Source organism: Cyprinodon tularosa, unplaced genomic scaffold, assembly GCF_016077235.1.
Source record: "Cyprinodon tularosa strain WSP-4 unplaced genomic scaffold, ASM1607723v1 ctg311, whole genome shotgun sequence".
Lineage (NCBI taxonomy): Eukaryota > Metazoa > Chordata > Actinopteri > Cyprinodontiformes > Cyprinodontidae > Cyprinodon > Cyprinodon tularosa.
Window position 1 is genome coordinate 642,670 of NW_024039021.1, and position 19,698 is coordinate 662,367.

At 37.2% G+C, this 19,698-nt stretch overlaps 2 protein-coding genes and 1 long non-coding RNA gene across 3 annotated transcripts in view; all 3 read left to right on the top strand.

Moving 5' to 3' along the window:
• Positions 1 to 1,088: 1,088 nt before the first annotated feature.
• Positions 1,089 to 1,552, top strand: LOC119788197. The gene is made up of 2 exons (XR_005281432.1): positions 1,089 to 1,234; positions 1,360 to 1,552. It is a non-coding gene; the product is annotated as an uncharacterized LOC119788197 (long non-coding RNA).
• Positions 1,553 to 3,518: 1,966 nt separating this feature from the next.
• On the top strand, positions 3,519 to 16,848 carry snrnp48 (small nuclear ribonucleoprotein 48 (U11/U12)). The gene is made up of 9 exons (XM_038292385.1): positions 3,519 to 3,755; positions 5,859 to 5,972; positions 9,772 to 9,832; positions 10,113 to 10,193; positions 14,563 to 14,742; positions 14,976 to 15,097; positions 16,134 to 16,237; positions 16,326 to 16,553; positions 16,675 to 16,848. The coding sequence occupies exons 1-9, from the start codon at positions 3,606 to 3,608 to the stop codon at positions 16,748 to 16,750; spliced, it is 1,116 nt and encodes a 371-aa protein (XP_038148313.1). The 5' UTR covers positions 3,519 to 3,605; the 3' UTR covers positions 16,751 to 16,848.
• An 842-nt stretch (positions 16,849 to 17,690) lies between these two features.
• The window catches only part of zgc:113232 (uncharacterized protein LOC541546 homolog), a 36,506-nt gene continuing 34,498 nt past the window's right edge, over positions 17,691 to 19,698 (top strand). Inside the window, exon 1 of the mRNA XM_038292412.1 lies at positions 17,691 to 17,889. Coding sequence (XP_038148340.1) covers positions 17,869 to 17,889 — 21 coding nt within the window. The 5' untranslated portion in view covers positions 17,691 to 17,868. The remainder of the gene's footprint in view (positions 17,890 to 19,698) is intronic.

The following is a 19,698-nucleotide window of genomic DNA, read 5'->3' on the forward strand; positions in this document are numbered from 1 at the left end:
ACCACCTAAACACTGCATGCAGTGTGAGCGTACATACTCTGTGTTGTACCTGCAGGGCTTCAGATTTACTGGCATCCAAACCCAGCAGGTCTCTTCAGGAAACAGATGGATCAGACATATGTCTGCAGGAGAAATCCTCCTTCATCCTCCAAGCATGCACATAACGGTAACTGTTCCAAATGCTAAATTAACCCTGCTTATCACCTTTTTCTACAGGTTGTCGTGACATTACTCATCAAACTGACCATGCTCTGTGGTTCACTTTTGGAAATCAAGTCCCCTCAGAGACTCCCACCACCCCAAACCTGCCTGGACATGATTACTTTCCAGGGGATCTAGTAAGAGGAGCAGAGCATGTGGAGGTTTTGCAGCAATGGGTTGGCTGTTGTTGTGGTGGACAAGTGGTAGAAACCAATGCATGTGGTGGAGTTTATGGCCAAAGAGAGCAAGAAGGGTTGAACCCTTGCTGGTCAGGATCTCCACCCAACTACTATGTTGGTAAGTAGAATCCTGATGCTTTATATTTACCTGAACAGCTCGTCCAAACGGTCCCCAGGTGTTTTGGTAGGAATACGATAAATAAAAGGTATAGACTTTAGAGAAGTCAGGGCAGGAAACAATGACTGTAGCTCATTAATCTAGTCTCTGTTATCTGGCATCTTAAAAATGTTCAGTTATAATTTTATTTAAAAGGAAAAAAAAGGACAGTTTATACTAGGATTTACTAAATAAAAAAACTCACAAATTTGGTTTTGCACAAAAAGCTCTTGATATTATTTACCATCTGTAGGATTTTACATAATTGTCCTGTTTAAAAAAGTCTCTTAAATTGTTTATTCTTTTAGAAGGTATTAGATTAATTAGAATTTTCATTAACCCTAAACCGACGGAAAGTTTTTTTTTTTTTTATATTTTGTGTTGTTTTTTAATAATTAAATGATAATAAAGGTTAAAAGAAGGAGAAGTGGATTGTTTTGGAGGAGCAACATGCATCTTTAATGTAGTGACTAATATTTCTGGACTTACTATATATAGTCAATCGCAGCCAACCAAGATAAATTATTAATCACAAGCAAATCAGGAATACTCCAACCTAAATATGATGCAGTGGATAGTTAATAGGGTGTAATAACTCTGACTTTTATAACAAATATCTGTTTGCAGTGAGACCAAACGTGGTGGTTGAAGTGCAGGTGGTGGAGGAAGTTGCTGTGGAAGACACTGTAGAATTAATGTAAGAACAAAACATCTTTAAAGATTTTTTCTCCTATGTTCCTCTGTTTTTTACATTCGTCTTAAGATAGATAATAACATCACCCTAAATAAATTTTTCTCTTGTTTGTTTCCTGTTTTAAAAAGGACCGAAGATGTTTATGCTGATGACGTCCTGGATGTGGAATACAAGCAAAGCAAACAGCTGTAGCCGCCATAAAGACCTGAGTAGCTTTATTTGTGTTTTACTCTAAGATAAATGTCTTCAGATGTTCTCAGTTTTTCCTTTGTTATAACTTAAATGCTTTGGTTTTATTATTTAAATAAATCTATCATGGATAATTGTTTTTTTCTTTTTTATAAGCATTCGTGGGACCCGTTTTTTTTTTTTTTTTTATCTTTAGTGAACTTCTCAAAAATGAAAAAAAATATATATGTTTTTTTTTTCTTGTATGAAAGGAAAACATCTGATTGATACGGAAGAGGATTAGGGCCACTGAAAAAAAAAAAGTTAACAGATTTTTTACTTTTTTTTCAGTTTAGTATGGGAAAAAAGTCAGAATTCTGACTTAAATCTCAGAATTCTGACTTTTTTTTCCATACTAAACTGAAAGAAAATTTAAAAATCAGTTAACTTTTTTTTTTCAGTGGCCCTAATCCTCCGTAGATTGACTTACTGAAGAGCTTAAACAATTTTTTTTCTATACTTAACCGCAACCTAACTTGAAAGAGAGCAATGTAATGAAACTGTGGCCTGTCCTAACATGCTCTGCAATGTGTTTGAAAAGCTGGAGGGAATAAGTGAATAACATCATTATGGGAGAAAAAAAAATGTCCTGCAACATAAAGGCTTATTTACGGTGTTTTAGAAATTGAGAGTTCTTGTGAAATAAAACAAATAAATTATTCACAGATCTGTAGAGATGCATAAATTAGCACATGGTCAAAGTTGCTAATGGATTTAGACACATCCGTTTTTTTCTAAAGCTCTATGTGGTGTTTCCATTTGTTTAGAGATCTTTTTATAGAGAATGCCACACCACAACCAAAACCCTCCAAAAACAAAATATTTGACAAGTACACCACAAGGACCACATTGACAGTTTTTTTTTTTTTGTATGTTTGTTTGTTTTCTTGCCCAAAACTATGCATATCTCACATTTCAGGGGTAAAAAAAAAATATTTATTATTTAGCAAATGCAATGCAAGCCAAGTTTATTCACAAAGCACATTTAGTAGCAACTAGCAATTCAAAGTGCTGTGCATGAAAAAGACAGATAGAGTCAGATTACATTGGGATGAAGGGGAATACATAATTAATAAGCATTAAATTTTTGATAAGAAAATAAAGGAAAAGTGAGACCAAAAAACTTAACTTATGTTTACATATCACAATCAGAGGCCAAACTGAACAAATTTGTTTTAAATCTCGATTTTTATTAATTTGGGGTTTCAGTGCTTATATAGTTTTCTTGAAGTTTATTCCAGATTGTAAGAACTTTAAGCTGCTTTTGGTTCTGGTTCTGTAGAGTAGATTAGAGCCAGTAGACCCGGAAGGTCTGAGTAGTTGATCTGATGAAAGCATTTTTTGTAATGTACTCTGTTACTAAGCCACTTAGTGAATTATAGACTAACAGGAGTATTTTAGTCTATTATCTGAGACACAGAGAGCCAATGGAAGGACTTTAGAACTGGGCTGATGTTCTCAACTTTCTTAGTTCTAGTGAGGACGCAGGTAGCAGGGTTCTGGATCAGCTGCAGCCGTTTGATCCAGGCAGACCTGTGCCATAGCTGCAGGGATCAATTCTACTAAAGTGGAACAATGCATAAATTAGTTTTTCAAGGTCCTGCTGAGAAGTCCTTTAAACCTGGAGATGTTCTTTCAGTGAAAGAAGGACAACTTTGTAGTAAGTGAAAGTAGCAAGTCTACTAAATATAGAAAGTGGAGATAAGACAGCAAGACAGGAAAGACACAAGATTATATAAGATTATAACGGAAAATAAAAAGGGTAATTATTACAAAGGTAATTACATAAAGAAGCTAATTAAAAGAGATATATACATTTATGTCTCACTGTGTAATAAAATTTTTACCTATATTTATTTGTTTATTGTATATTTGGGAGCTATTAATTGTATGCTTATTTATTTATTGAGCATTTATTTATTTATGTGTTTATTTTTAAATACGGTAGAGCTGGTCCTCGACGAGTCTTTGTATAGTGTTTGTTATATAAATAAAAAATGAAATAAAAAAATTCAACTACCAGCATGCATTGCTAGTACTTATGTCACTTCCGTATGCGTCATCATATCGCGCGGAAGCGCTTTCTCTGGTGCAGTAGTCGCGTTTTTAAGCAGATTTTAGTTTAGTTTGGTACTAGAATACACCAATGTCCGCCTCTATTCCTCCAGAAACTGTCCAGGATCGCCTGGACCGTCTGAAGGAGCTGACAGAGTTTACCGAAAAGTGCAAAAAACAGTTAAATGAAATATTTGAGACGCTCGGATGGTCACAGGAGTACGACGATGAATTCAATAAGGTAAATCTTGTTAGATATCTGTTTAGCTTCTGTTTGCTAATCAATAATTTGAGTTCTAAACCTAGAACCTTTCAAAAAGAAAATAATAGTTGGAAAGAGATAGTGAGATGAGGCCTCATGAGACATTATTGAACCGTTTGGCGAAATTGCTCCAATGATTCCCAGAGTTAATGAGGCTCCATGTGAACATATCACCACCTACTGGTGGAGTGCAGAACTACAGTTAGTAACAAAATCTGATTATTTTGCAATAGTTTTTCTTTTTTTTCTTCTCCATTTTAAGTTCCTTTGAAATTGTTAATGAATGGTGTGTATAATAGTCTTTTGTAAGTTTTTTTCATTTTACATACACAGTTTTTCTGCTATTTTGGTGAAATAAGCTCAAGCAGACAGTGAATGTGTTTGTGCAAATTGGGCAATGATGAGCAAAATGAAAGATGTTAGTCATTTTTATTATACATAATAGTTTTTCCACGGTTTTTGGTTTTAATCGGGTTGGAAGTTATGTGTTCAACCAATCTTTTGGCTAAACCGACCAATTTAATTTGGCAGCGTTTTTACCCAATCTATATTTCTACTAGGGCAAACCAATAAAAATTAGTCACATTAGCCAAAATAATTAAGTATAATCGCAACTTTCAAAAGTGAGTCTTGAACCATCAACGTCAGGAGTGGAAGTCGGTGTCTTACAGGTGACGATGATGAGGGAAATACTTCATAACACTAAAGTTACAACTGTGTCCAACAGCTTGCTCAGAATTTAATCATTACATTCTATAATCTAACCAAAATAGTTTTAAGCAACTAGATTTGTTGGAAAAAACAACCAATTTTTTCTTAGAATCTATCCAAACTCTATCCAACTGACAGCAACTATCCTACAAACTCCCACATCTGCACTGAATCCTTGCGCTTTCTGGACCACTTCCTGAAGCGCTCATGTGGTATCGCTGTAGCGAGGCTTCGGACGTCATCAATTTTGGACCCTCTAAACGAATCATGCCTGTTTACTGTTTTTACTGTATTTTTATTTTAAAAATATGATATAAAATCCTAGTAGCCTACACAAGTATCATCATTCACATTTTCCCCCAAATTTTCACGTTATGATATACATTATTTATTGGCTGCATCAAAAATGATCAAAGATATTTTCAATTTAAACACAGATATGAATTAATACAATATAACCAACAATAACTTAAATTATATCATTGTACTAGGTCATCAAATCAATTCAGCTTAGTCTGTCCAATAAGCTGCCTGTAGTGACTTTATTTAACCAGGAAAAAATCCCATTGAGATTAAAAACCTCTTTTTCAAGGGAGTCCTGGCCAAAAGGTCCAGCAGGGGTCAGTATTCTGTTAGACAGTATCAACGCAGCATCAATACAGTTTGGCTTCAAGATGCCTCATTAAACATCACTATGCGCAGTTTGAGAATCAAGGAAATAAACGGGAATTAAAAAAAAGCAATTCAGATGAAGAGTTGTGCAAAGGAAGCGTGTCAGGGAAGAGATAAAAATAATATTTAGATTCAGTGCTGAAGATAAAAAGAGTCATTTGAGCCCCATTTTTATCTCCAGAGACATAAATAAGAAAATTGGGGAAGTGGAATCAGTGAAGGAATTGAGAAATGGTAATTTGCTATAATGAGGAGCAAAAGAAGCGCTCATGTGGTATCACTGTAGCGAGGCTTCGGACGTCATCAATTTTGGACCCTCTAAATGAATCATGCCTCGACACGCACTTCAGGGAACGCCCCCCCCAACCCCCCCCCCGTTACTGGACACACGCCTCGAAGCCTCGGCTCATCTCATTACATCACTTCCATTTACATTATATGAGTGATGTGTTTGCTATTGTTTACAGTTGAATTCTGCAGTATACAGTATGTTACACCAGCCATTTCAGCTCCTTGTTATATTTTGCAAGATTTATTTGTATTTTGTCTTGATACAGCAACTCTCTAGTGCAAGTTTTTTATTATTGTTTTTAACATGCTATATGTAGCCAAATTTACATAAAGTACAGCCAGCGATTGATTGGTATCTTTGTTATACTGTTTCAATTTTCCTTGTTTTTGATTTTTATGTTTTATCAGGAGCCGATGGAGCAGTGTCCCTATGACCCAAACCACAGAGTCCCCGTCAGAACCATGGAAAAACACAAAGCCTCCTGCAGGCTCAGCAAAATGGGTTATCCTGCTGAGGAACAGGTAGCAGCTGAATTTCAACAAAAACAGATTTAGTCATGTGAAGTGAAAAAAAAATATATATGTATATACAGGTGCTGGTCATAAAATTAGAATATCATGAAAAAGTAGATTGATTTCAGTAATTCCATTTAAAAAGTGAAACTTGTATATTATATTCATACATTACATACAAACTCATATATTTCAGATGTTTATTTTGTTTAATTTTGATGATTACAAATGACAACAAATGAAAATCTCAAATTCATCATATCAGAAAATTAGAATATTACTGAAGACCAATAAAAACAAAGGATTTATAGAAATGTTGGCCAACTGAAAATTATGAACATGAAAAGTATGAGCATGTACAGCACTCAGTATTTAGTTGGGCCTCCTTTGGCCTGTATTACTGCAGCAATGCGGCGTGGCATGGAGTCGATCAGTCTGTGGCACTGCTCAGGTGTTATGATAGCCCAGGTTGCTCTAATAGTGGCTTTTAGCTCTTCTGAATTGTTGGGTCTGGTGTATTGCATCTTCTTCTTCACAATACCCCATAGATTTTCTATGGGGTTAAGGTCAGGAGAGTTTGCTGGCCAATTAAGAACAGGGATACCATGGTCCTTCAACCAGGTACTGGTAGCTTTGGCACTGTGTGCAGGTGCCAAGTCCTGTTGGAAAATGAAATCTGCATCTCCAAAAAGTTGGTCAGCTGCAGGAAGCATGAAGTGCTCTAAAACTTCCTGGTATGTGGCTGAGTTGACCCTGGACCTCAGAAAACACAATGGACCAACACCAGCAGATGACATGGCACCCCAAACCATCACTGACTGTGGAAACTTTACACTGGACTTCAAGCAACGTGGATGAAGTGCCTCTCTTCTTTTCCTCCAGACTCTGGGACCTTGATTTCCAAAGGAAATGCAAAATTTACTTTCATCAGAGAACATGACTTTGGACCACTCACCAGCAGTCCAGTCCTGTTTCTCTTTAGCCCAGGCAAGACGCTTCTGACGCTGTCTGTGGTTCAAGAGTGGCTTGACACAAGGAATGCGACAGCAGAAACCCATGTCTTTCATACGTCTGTGTGTGGTGGTTCTTGAAGCACTCACTCCAGCTGCAGTCCACTCTTTGTGAATCTCCCCCACATTTTTGAATGGGTTTTGTTTCACAATCCTCTCCAGGGTGCGGTTATCTCTCTTGCTTGTACACTTTTTTCGACCACATCTTTTCCTTCCCTTCGCCTCTCTATTAATGTGCTTGGACACTGAGCTCTGTGAACAGCCAGCCTCTTTAGCGATGACCTTTTGTGTCTTGCCCTCCTTGTGCAAGGTGTCGATGGTCGTCTTTTGGACAACTGTCAAGTCAGCAGTCTTCCCCATGATTGTGTAGCCTATAGAACTAGACTGAAAGACCATTTAAAGGCTTTTGCAGGTGGTTTGAGTTAATTAGCTGATTAGAGTGTGGCACCAGGGGCCATCAATTTTGAACCTTTTCACAATATTCTAATTTTCTGATATGATGAATTTGAGATTTTCATTTGTTGTCATTTGTAATCATCAAAATTAAACAAAATAAACATCTGAAATATATGAGTTTGTATGTAATGTATGAATATAATATACAAGTTTCACTTTTTAAATGGAATTACTGAAATCAATCTACTTTTTCATGATATTCTAATTTTATGACCAGCACCTGTATGTGTGTGGATTTGTTTGCTTATACTCTTTTAGTTAACTCAAAGTACAAATTCTTCGTTACTGTACTGAAGTACATTTTTTCGGTATTTGTACTTTCTATTCCTTATACACTATATTGCCAAAAGTATTTGCTCACCTGCCTTGACTCACATATGAGCTTAAGTGACATCCCGTTCCTAATCCATAGGGTTCAATATGACGTCGGTCCACCCTTTGCAGCTAGAACAGCTTCAACTCTTCTGGGAAGGCTGTCCACAAGGTTTAGGAGTGTGTTTATGGGAATTTTTGACCATTCTTCCAGAAGCGCATTTGTGAGGTTGCACACTGATGTTGGACGAGAAGGCCTGGCTCTCAGTCTCCGCTCTAATTCATCCCAAAGGTGTTCTATCGGGTTGAGGTCAGGACTCTGTGCAGGCCAGTCAAGTTCATCCACACCAGACTCTGTCATCCATGTCTTTATGGACCTTGCTTTGTGCACTGGTGCACAGTCATGTTGGAAGAGGAAGGGGCCAGCTCCAAACTGTTCCCACAAAGTTGGGAGCATGGAATTGTCCAAAATGTCTTGGGATGCTGAAGCATTCAGAGTTCCTTTCACTGGAACTAAGGGGCCAAGCCCAGCTCCTGAAAAACAACCCCACACCATAATCCCCCCTCCAACAAACTTTACACTTGGCACAATGCAGTCAGACAAGTACCGTTCTCCTGGCAACCGCCAAACCCAGACCCGTCCATCAGATTGCCAGATGGAGAAGCGCGATTCGTCACTCCAGAGAACGCGTCTCCACTGCTCTAGAGTCCAGTGGCGGCGTGCTTTACACCACCGCATCCGACGCTTTGCATTGCACTTGGTGATGTATGGCTTGGATGCAGCTGCTCGACCATGGAAACCCATTCCATGAAGCTCTCTGCGCACTGTTCTTGAGCTAATCTGAAGGCCACATGAAGTTTGGAGGTCTGTAGTGATTGACTCTGCAGAAAGTTGGCGACCTCTTCGCACTATGCGCGTCAGCATCCGCTGACCCCGCTCCGTCAGTTTACGTGGCTGAGTTGCTGTCGTTCCCAAACACTTCCATTTTCTTATAATACAGCTGACAGTTGACTGTGGAATATTTAGGAGCGAGGAAATTTCACGACTGGATTTGTTGCACAGGTGGCATCCTATCACAGTTCCACGCTGGAATTCACTGAGCTCCTGAGAGCGACCCATTCTTTCACAAATGTTTGTAAAAACAGTCTGCATGCCTAGGTGCTTGAATTTATACACCTGTGGCCATGGAAGTGATTGGAACACCTGATTCCAATAATTTGGATGGGTGAGCAAATACTTTTGGCAATATAGTGTATTTTCAAAACAAACGTTACTCGTTACTCTTGGCTTCGGTTTAATGTTTATAAATATTCACGTCATGTGCGCCATCCAATGCAGATCATTGGCTCCATCCACATCTAGTGAAAACTAGTGTAATTGGATGAGTCATATAACGCAAACACTCATTGGTTAGCTAAAGGAAATCATCAGAAGCAAGTAGGAGTTCTATAAACTGCAAAGGTGAATTGTCTATGCCATGCTACAATGTGGGATTCAGAAAAAGATGATGAACTGTCAAAGGTCGCACACAGGCGAGAACGTATCGGGAGACGGAGACCAACAAGACCTCCCTCATCCTTGGCACTATCTCAAAGAAATTTTGTTGAAATATTAGGCTTTCAATTTATATTGTGGCATCTGGCTGTTTTTTTTTTTAAAGGTTACTTTATACTTTTACACTTTAAGTAGTTTTTGGAGCACATACTTTTTCACTTTTACTTGAGTAAAGAGGTCAAGTTGATACTTCAACTTTTACCAGAGTGTTTTTAAACTGCTGTATCTATACTTCTACTTAAGTAACAAATGTGTGAACTTTTGACGCCACTGATCACCTGTCAGCTCTCTACACAGTTAAACAATTATTAACATGTGTGATACAATTTGTTTCGATTTAAGGGGATGTTTTTTTAATTCGAGCCCAGAACCCAGGCTTATAGTTTTAACGCCTATTAAATGTGATCCATATGTAAACCACGCTTCCTCAATTATTGATGCTGTTAAACTGACATCTCTTATCGCTGTTCTGCAGAAAGAGCTGTACGACCCATCTGTGTGCTATGAAAACAGCAACGTTAAAAGTTTTTTGATGGGTAAGGTCATTTTGAATATATACTTTGTTTAAAAGTGTCATTTTTTTCTGTCAGCTAATTCTATATTTTTCTAAAGTTCTGTTAATATGCAGCCCCTTTACATTGTTTTTTACCTCTGAATTGTAGTTTTATGTCATTTAAATGTTTATATATATATAACAAAGTATATATATGAAACATGAAAAGACAACCTAAATGATATAAAGGTACAATAATTATATGTTAAGGCATCAATGCTCTGCTGTTAAGTTTGTATGTTGTTTTTTTTCCCGTTTTGCAGACAAATCCACCCAACACCAGGTTATACTACAGGCTAGATCTGCAGCCCCACTTATGAAGATGGAGGGAGTCTTCTGGCGAGGTATAGTCTCACCTTTAATTACTAAATCAAGCTTGCTTTTTGTGCTGGATCTGATATTACAGCCAATAAACAAACTGCCCACTAGATGTCACTTATGTCTTAATTTCATTTTCTGCTGTCTTTTAAACTTGCAAACATCTTCACCAAATCTTTAAACAGACTTAAGTCAGAGGTAACAGGGCTTTGGCTCAGTTTGGACACCTATCCAGGAGTCATTGTCAGTTCTCTCAGGTCACAACAGAGTTTTTAGAACAGGGTTCTGATACCTGCAGCTCCAGGACGGCATGCTGCTTTCTGGACCCTCTAAAATAGCTCTTGATGGCTCTTGAAGCAACAGCGGCATTGGATGTAGGAGTTTTCCCAGAAATTGAAGGGTTGTCAGTTCAAGCTCCAGTTTTCAGTGATGTTTTGTCCTCGGGCATAGCACTTCACCCACATCGCCTACCGCTGGTGGTCAAATCACCATCAGTGCGTGAATGGGTGAATGAATGAATGAGTATAGTGGAAAGCACTTTGGTCAAATCACCAGACTTAAAAAAGTAATTTTAATAGTGGCTATAAATGATATAAGGTACTAACTTATATACTATAATAACAAATACCAGCATTAGAGGTTTTATGGGTTCTTATAAAAAATATTTTAATAGAATTTTCCCAGCAGAATAAAACTAAAAGAACCAGAAATTAGTTTTTAGAACTTTCTGTTTTTCTTTTAGTTAGCTTGGAAGTTTGTTTTTTTATTGCAATAAAGAACGTACAAGAACACTATAGAACATTATTAATTACAAACAGATACAACATCAAAGGGCTTTATAAAACAGAGCAGTTTTACAATGTCAAAATCAAATCTGCTTAATGGTTCAAATCTTTAAGAGCAGTTATGATTTTAATGGCTTTAGCATTTGAACTAAATTCTAAGGATTCTATATAGATATTAATAGAGGATAATAAAATCTGGAAATTAGGTTTTTGTTGCAAATATTTGGAGGTGTGTATATGATATTTACCATAAATAATAAAAAAATTTGACAACATATAAGAATTCTGTTTTGACATGTTCACATTTCTCCATCCCAAACAAAACATCCTTATCTGTTAAAGTAATATTGAGATTTCTTTGATTAAAAAAAGTGACATATCTCTCCAAAATATTTTTGTATAATTACAATCCTACGGAGCCCCTAAAGGTAAATGGAGGGAAAAAATAAACTTTTGCGAGATCTAGCAAAAAATAAACTTTTGCGAGATCTAGCAAAAAATAAACTTTTGCGAGATCCCACAATACTTTTGAGAGATCTCGCAAAAGTATTGCGAAATCCTGCAAAAGTATTGCGGGATCTTGCAAAAAAAAAACTTTTGCGAGATCCCGCAATAGTTTTGCGAGATCTTGCAAAAGTATTGCGAGATCCTGCAAAAGTATTGCGGGATCTTGCAAAAGTATTGCGGGATCTTGCAAAAAATAAACTTTTGCGAGATCCCGCAATAGTTTTGCGAGATCTCGCAAAAGTATTGCGGGATCTCGCAAAAAAAATAAACTTTTGCGAGATCCTGCAATACTTTTGCAAGATCTCGCAAAAGTATTGCGTGATCTCTCCGTACAATCCCAAAAAAGATGAATACGCTTTTCTTCATTATTTTTACAAAAAGTACACATCTATATGTCCAAATCCCATTTATATCTTTTTATCAAAAATGCATTACAGGTGCTGGTCATAAAATTAGAATATCATGAAAAAGTAGATTGATTTCAGTAATTCCATTTAAAAAGTGAAACTTGTATATTATATTCATACATTACATACAAACTCATATATTTCAGATGTTTATTTTGTTTAATTTTGATGATTACAAATGACAACAAATGAAAATCTCAAATTCATCATATCAGAAAATTAGAATATTGTGAAAAGGTTCAAAATTGATGGCCCCTGGTGCCACACTCTAATCAGCTAATTAACTCAAACCACCTGCAAAAGCCTTTAAATGGTCTTTCAGTCTAGTTCTATAGGCTACACAATCATGGGGAAGACTGCTGACTTGACAGTTGTCCAAAAGACGACCATCGACACCTTGCACAAGGAGGGCAAGACACAAAAGGTCATCGCGAAAGAGGCTGGCTGTTCACAGAGCTCAGTGTCCAAGCACATTAATAGAGAGGCGAAGGGAAGGAAAAGATGTGGTCGAAAAAAGTGTACAAGCAAGAGAGATAACCGCACCCTGGAGAGGATTGTGAAACAAAACCCATTCAAAAATGTGGGGGAGATTCACAAAGAGTGGACTGCAGCTGGAGTGAGTGCTTCAAGAACCACCACACACAGACGTATGAAAGACATGGGTTTCTGCTGTCGCATTCCTTGTGTCAAGCCACTCTTGAACCACAGACAGCGTCAGAAGCGTCTTGCCTGGGCTAAAGAGAAACAGGACTGGACTGCTGGTGAGTGGTCCAAAGTCATGTTCTCTGATGAAAGTAAATTTTGCATTTCCTTTGGAAATCAAGGTCCCAGAGTCTGGAGGAAAAGAAGAGAGGCACTTCATCCACGTTGCTTGAAGTCCAGTGTAAAGTTTCCACAGTCAGTGATGGTTTGGGGTGCCATGTCATCTGCTGGTGTTGGTCCATTGTGTTTTCTGAGGTCCAGGGTCAACGCAGCCACATACCAGGAAGTTTTAGAGCACTTCATGCTTCCTGCAGCTGACCAACTTTTTGGAGATGCAGATTTCATTTTCCAACAGGACTTGGCACCTGCACACAGTGCCAAAGCTACCAGTACCTGGTTGAAGGACCATGGTATCCCTGTTCTTAATTGGCCAGCAAACTCTCCTGACCTTAACCCCATAGAAAATCTATGGGGTATTGTGAAGAAGAAGATGCAATACACCAGACCCAACAATTCAGAAGAGCTAAAAGCCACTATTAGAGCAACCTGGGCTATCATAACACCTGAGCAGTGCCACAGACTGATCGACTCCATGCCACGCCGCATTGCTGCAGTAATACAGGCCAAAGGAGGCCCAACTAAATACTGAGTGCTGTACATGCTCATACTTTTCATGTTCATACTTTTCAGTTGGCCAACATTTCTATAAATCCTTTGTTTTTATTGGTCTTCAGTAATATTCTAATTTTCTGATATGATGAATTTGAGATTTTCATTTGTTGTCATTTGTAATCATCAAAATTAAACAAAATAAACATCTGAAATATATGAGTTTGTATGTAATGTATGAATATAATATACAAGTTTCACTTTTTAAATGGAATTACTGAAATCAATCTACTTTTTCATGATATTCTAATTTTATGACCAGCACCTGTAATAGCTTGGAAGTTACGTGTTTTATTATCATGCTTTTTAAAAACTTAACATATTTTGTCATTTGTGGGGGAAAAAACTCCAAGTCTCTTCTGTTTTTTTGTGCAATTAGGGGAAGTATAGAAATGTAATTATTTTCCACAGTTAAATAAAAACTCAAAAAGAAAACATTATATATAAAACAATATTTGATTTTTTCCTTTCTGTCATCTATCAGTCCTCTAGTTATTCCACTGGTTCCTAAACTTTTGGTTTAAAAGAATGTTTTCAGCCCCTTAAGACGACTTTCTAACTGTTGAACAATGAAAAGTCAACTACAGGAAATCCTATTGCAACAAAGTGAACTACAATCTCTTTAAAATTGTGAAAATACCACTTTTATAGTGTAATTACTTTGTGTTTAAATCTCTGTTTCTCTGTGTTGCAGTTTAATATTCCTATTAATAGTTTCTTTTTAAATTGCCTCTAAAAATTGGTAATTTTTTCAATTCATGCCCCCTGCAGTTATGCAGCATCCCCCACTAGGGGGCGCACCTCCATTTATGGAACCACTTCTTTAACCTACTCAGGTGTTAATTAACTGCATGGTGACTTATTTTTAAAAAGGCTTTGGGACTTTGAAAACGTGAGTCTGACAAAAAGGTGAAAAATAGTTAAAATTTCGAGGTTCGGTCCTTAAGTTTCTTTAAGTTTTCAAACTCTGGATGATAGCAGTGGTTCCAGGAAATGTAGAATATTGGACCTCCCAGTCATTTATTCCACGTTAGCTCCTAATTGTTTATCTGTTGTGTTAATACTGACTCAGCTGAAGCAGGTTTATGCAAAAAGTGACTCATCATAAATGCTGAAACATTAAAGTTTTTTTTTGTATGTTTTGAGCCACAGGAGCTCGGCTCTGCAAAGGATTTGCAGTACATTTTGATCCTGTACTATACTTTGATCCTGTTTGTTTTGTTGGGGAATCCCTCATTAATCTGTGACCAGCAGTAACCAGTGAGATAGCAGGCAGATGTACAGGTTGTATTCTTGTGTGTAAAAGCTCTCTGGTCCTTCATCAGGTCAGTACTCTGGCCAGCCTGTCGACGTGCCTCAGAACCACAAGCGAGCGGTCTGTGACCTCACTGTCGCGGACCGCTTGGCTCTTTACGATCACGTGGTCGGCGTACTCGGACAGCAGAATGAGGCTGCGGCATCCAACGACGATCTCTACGTAGATTTGGTTTCAAAACTTCAAAAAGGTGACAGTCACACTTTTCATGGCTTTATTTTAATCTAAGGAATATAAACCAACATTTTAACAAAGATTTTTTTTTTATCGGTTTTGCTTTAAAAACTGAACCAGATGTCCCTGCATTTATGTCACTTTAAAGTAGTCTCTTTTGAGTTTATATATACTTAAAGATTCACCTTATTGTGCCTTTTTTGTTTGTTTTTAAAGGGATCTTATTGATGGTTGTGTGTTTTTGTGCAGATGAAGGACAGAATGAACCAAAGAGTCACCTGGAGTTGATGGCGGAGATGAGGGACTATAAGAGGCGACGCCAGTCTTATAGAGCCAAGAACGTTCACATCACTAAGAAGTCCTACACTGAGGTAAACCCTTCAGTTACACTGTTGGGCTGATTTATTTTTCTTTCCTATTTGTTATTTGAATGCAACCTGCTTCCTATGTTTTAAAACAATCACTTCATAGAAGCATGAATTTGCTCCTTCAACCTTTTTCTTCCTAACATGCATGTTTGTAATGACAGCTTTGATAGTCAAATGCTGGTTCGACTATAGGGTCTTTTAGTTTAAAAAAGCCACTATAAACATTTCAGTTCATTTATATGGCACCATTGAGTCAATGACTTTGCAATAATTTGCAATTTATCCATCCATTTTCCATCACGCCTATCCCTGCTGGGGTGCCTATCTCCAGCTGTCTACGGGTGACAGGCGGGGTACACCCTAGACAGGTCGCCACTCTATCGCAGGACAACACAGAGACGAACAGGACAAACCACCATTCATGCTCCTAAGGAGTATTTAAAGAAGCAAATTAACTAACAGTCATGTTTCTGGACTGTGGGAGGAAGTCGGAATACCCAGAGAGAATCCATGCATGCTCAGAGAGAACATGCAAACTCCGTACAGAAAGACCCTGGGCCTGGAAATCGCACATGGAACCTTCTTGCTGCATCTGCTACCCACTGGACCACTGTTCATATTATTTGGAATTTAATCAGTAATAAATTAGCAGTACAATCAAAAGAATGCATCATTATTCGTTGCATGTGTGTGAGCTGGCTAATGCTGGCCTTTTTACCTTTTTATTTCAACCATATGAGTTTAAATTTCATCCTAACCTCCCCTTATTATAGGTTTTTCATGTTTTTTTTCCCTTTGGATTGAAACATGTTATTAATTGATTATTTAATTTCCCTTTCAGGCCACTTCCAAAATGTATAAAAACCTAAGAAATCCTCTTCCTAAACCAGTCACTGGATTCCAATCAAAACTTTCTCAATTATAGATTAGATTTTTAATTTTGATATTGATCAGCCTGTGCAAAAATCCTCTGTAACTTCATCATTTGTTCAAAACAAAGTGGAAAAATCAAAGTTATATCTTTGTGATCACCCTGCAGGTCATCAGAGAGGTGATCAGTGTTCATTCAGAGGAACTCGCCAGACAGTGGAAAGAGGACGAGGATGAGAAGCAGTTATCCAGATCTGATCAATCCCCTCAAGGGTAAACAAAAAAAAAAACAGTTTATTAGTTTGTTTGATTAATTAGAGAACCACTGTAGGAAAGACAGAATGTTATTTTATGTTTGAAGGCGCTGGCTGGAGAGAGGACGATCAAAATCCGCAGAGTCCCATCACTCCCACAGCAAGCGCCATCGCAGCTGCGAAAGGAGCCATGAACGAGACCGTGAGCGAAGCAGAGAGCAAGGACGCGAGCGAGACCGTGAGCGAAGCCGAGAGCCAGGACGTGAGCGAGACCGTGAGCGAAGCCGAGAGCGAAGGGACAACAGGGAGCGGAAGAAAAAGAAAAGAAAAGAAAGGTAAGAAACCCCAACTCGGTACACTGACAATTATTTCTGCTATGACAACTCTGCTTCAAAACAACTATACTTCATCTTCTTTAAAAGTTCTCTTGGGTAATACAATAATTGCTCTTCCTAGGGATTCCCGCTCCCCCGACGGCCGCCATCATAACAGAAAGAAAAAGAAGAAGGAAGATAAGGAGAGGGACAAGTGAGAACGCCGGATCTGTAGCATAGGAAGTCAGAAAGCTCATCCAGTTAAAACATGCTCCTGTTTATTGGTCAACTCTTTGTTTTTTACCTGTTTAAAGGTAATAAAGATTTGTTCAAACACCTATTCTATTCTCTCTTTTTAAGATTTTAAATCATGTTTTCATGTAAATTGTTTACATTTCTAGACATCTGTTCACCATAAACATGCCACAAATCATTATTGTCATCAAAGAAAAGACAGGATGAAGGAAATTGGTTCACTTGGATAAATTTAACAGGCTACTGAGTTTCTGTTACTGTTATAAGTATGTTTTGAAAATACAAGAATTTAAAAAATATACATATTTAATTCTGAATGAAATTATTAACTTCTGGCTGCCTCTAAGAAATTTACAACTTTTGATTTATTTCCAGCCAATTGACACTAAATCTCTAATTTTTATTTTAATTGGAAGAAAACTCCCACCTGTTATTTCAATAATCATCAGATCTCCTGAAATTTTTAATTATCCTTATATTTTATTGTTTATAATTGCATAAATTTACTTCAGATGTTGGCTTCTGGTTCCAAAAATCTTTAAATGTCACCTCTCATAGCTTGGTTAAATTTGACTTCAGATTTAATTTCCAGGCATTTTACTAATACCGTAGTCTTTATTTTTAATCATGAGGTATCCAGTTAAGTCTTATTGTAAATCTATGCTTTTCGTTCCAATATAATTCAATCATATATTCAGAGTTAATTAAATTGAATGAAAATGCAGTCAAATTAAGTGAATTTTCTTCTTCCAGTTGACAAAACAATGATCCATCTTAGGAAGTCCAGCTTATTGCAACCATTCAGAGACTTTAGTTTGTGGTAGAACATGCAGTTCTTAATGGTTATCACTAATCCATAGTCTTCCTCTGCTGAAGCCGGTTCGTGGATCAGGTATTTCTCACCCTGTTGGGAAGCAGAGGTAGAAGACTGAGAGGAGCCTGGGAGCCCGGCGGATCCAGAGGAGACAGGAGGAGGCAAACCGACGCAGTGATAATGCTGTGAAGGCCAACAGTCTGCCGGGCTTTCCTAATATCCTGATCAGGATCCAAACGGGTTTGAGGAGACGGTCTTCTCAGCACCATGGGATCATCCAGGGATAAGGTGAGAGGAAAGGTTACTTTAGGCTCTAATTTTAGATTAAATATTTTTGGCCATTTAGATAATAAATAATGTATGAAGTGCACATTGGTTTAACTTTATATTGATCAATAATAATGAAACTTTCTTGGAAAATGGAGTCGGACAGTGGAGACAGAGGATGTGTTTAATGAACTAACTGTTAATTTTAGACATATTTCTTTAATTAGTCAATCATTGAGTAAAAAATTAATGCAGAACTTCAGCCAGAAGCAGAAACACTGCAGGGGAAAAGGCTAGCAAGGCCCTTTAAATCAAATAACTCGCTGATTTAGTGTGAACCTCTTGCTAAATCATAGCTTTGATGAAAGGTCCTCATTTTCCTTTTTTATGTTGGATTTATATTGCCTTTTTTTTAAGTAGAAAGCATGTAATCTTCTGTATTTGGCTCTTATAGATGTTTATTTTACTTTATTTACTGAAAGTCACTTTGCTGTTTCTTTTTTCACAGTTTTTTTGTGTTCGGTAACAACATCTTTAAACTGCCACATATATCAGAGTATTATTACTTTTTCATGATTTAAACACTGGATGAATAAAACAGTTTCCTCTGGTGGGGACGTTTCTCACCTTGGCGTCCCAGAGGTCCTTCTGCTCAGTGTAAAATCGCTTCACTCTGGATGCGCAGAATTTTAATTAAAAGGGGCTGTTAAAAGCATGTCATTATTTATATTTAAATGATCCTTTTTTCCATTTTCCTTTTTGTATCATAGTAATAACACAGCTTTGATTTGATTTATACATGCATTTACATCATCTCCCTTAAAATCAAAATTTTTTTAGATTTTTCCACCTCAGTTTCCCTTCATTTAAGTTAGAAAAGCGATTTAAACCAGGAAGTTGTGTTTGAGGTTTCATCCTCACTAATCATCTGGTTATTGACTCCATGTTCTGGTCTATCAGCTGCTTGTGTGGTTATAGTGCAGGTTTATGTTCAGGCTCAGATGGAGGCTTCAGGAATGTCTGATGAGTCTGAGAAAAGCTCAGCAGTGCAGCAACCTGACAAAGAAGCCTCAGTGTGTTTAGTTCTCACACCGAGCACAGCCTGAGTCGCACGTACGGGTTAAAACCAGGGTCCGTCCATCTGCTGTCATGCACTTCAGCACCTTTAGCAAAACAGTCACACCAGTTACATTGAATAAAATAAAAAAGAGCTGAAAATAATGAAAGAAATGAATAAAATTTTTCTTTTTTTACCTGAAGTTAGCCTCAAACATGAATATGAGTAAAAAGGTCTTCTGCTAATTTATGAACAAAAACCTCCACACTGATCTGAAGAGGTATGGAAACCATATGAGATGTTTGTGTGTGTTTATGATACAAATAGAAAGTATTTTGCATCCAACCATAGTTAATCTGAAGGGATTTGATGGCCCCTTTTGGATGCTCTGTGCTTCCTTGCTGTAAATGTGATACAGGATGTTCATCTGATGAAAGACGAGGAAAATATCACAAAACTTTGTCTGAGAGAAGAAAATCATAAGGGATAAAAGATTTATAACACCTCTGGATAGTGAAAAAGATAAATTCTATACTGTTTAAGTAAAAAAAATAATTAAATGAAGCTAGGTTTAATATTTGAGAATCATCTAACAAAATAAAAGTTCTTATTTGTATTATTGTCTTGAACCTTTTTAATCGTCTCATTAAGGTTGTTTACAGTCAATTTATCCCCTGATTGCAATACATTGTCAGGCTGTCCATAAATGCAATAAAAGGTAACTAATTACAATAGAAATCTTATAAAAGAAGGTTTAATTGTTTGATATAAAA

Bases quoted from the DNA above. Each gene is read 5' to 3' on its own strand.
- snrnp48 (XM_038292385.1), top strand. From the start codon at position 3,606: ATGTCCGCCTCTATTCCTCCAGAAACTGTCCAGGATCGCCTGGACCGT. The intron at 3,756-5,858 runs GTAAATCTTGTT...ATGTTTTATCAG, and splicing joins ACGACGATGAATTCAATAAG to GAGCCGATGGAGCAGTGTCC. The intron at 9,833-10,112 runs GTAAGGTCATTT...CCCGTTTTGCAG, and splicing joins CGTTAAAAGTTTTTTGATGG to ACAAATCCACCCAACACCAG.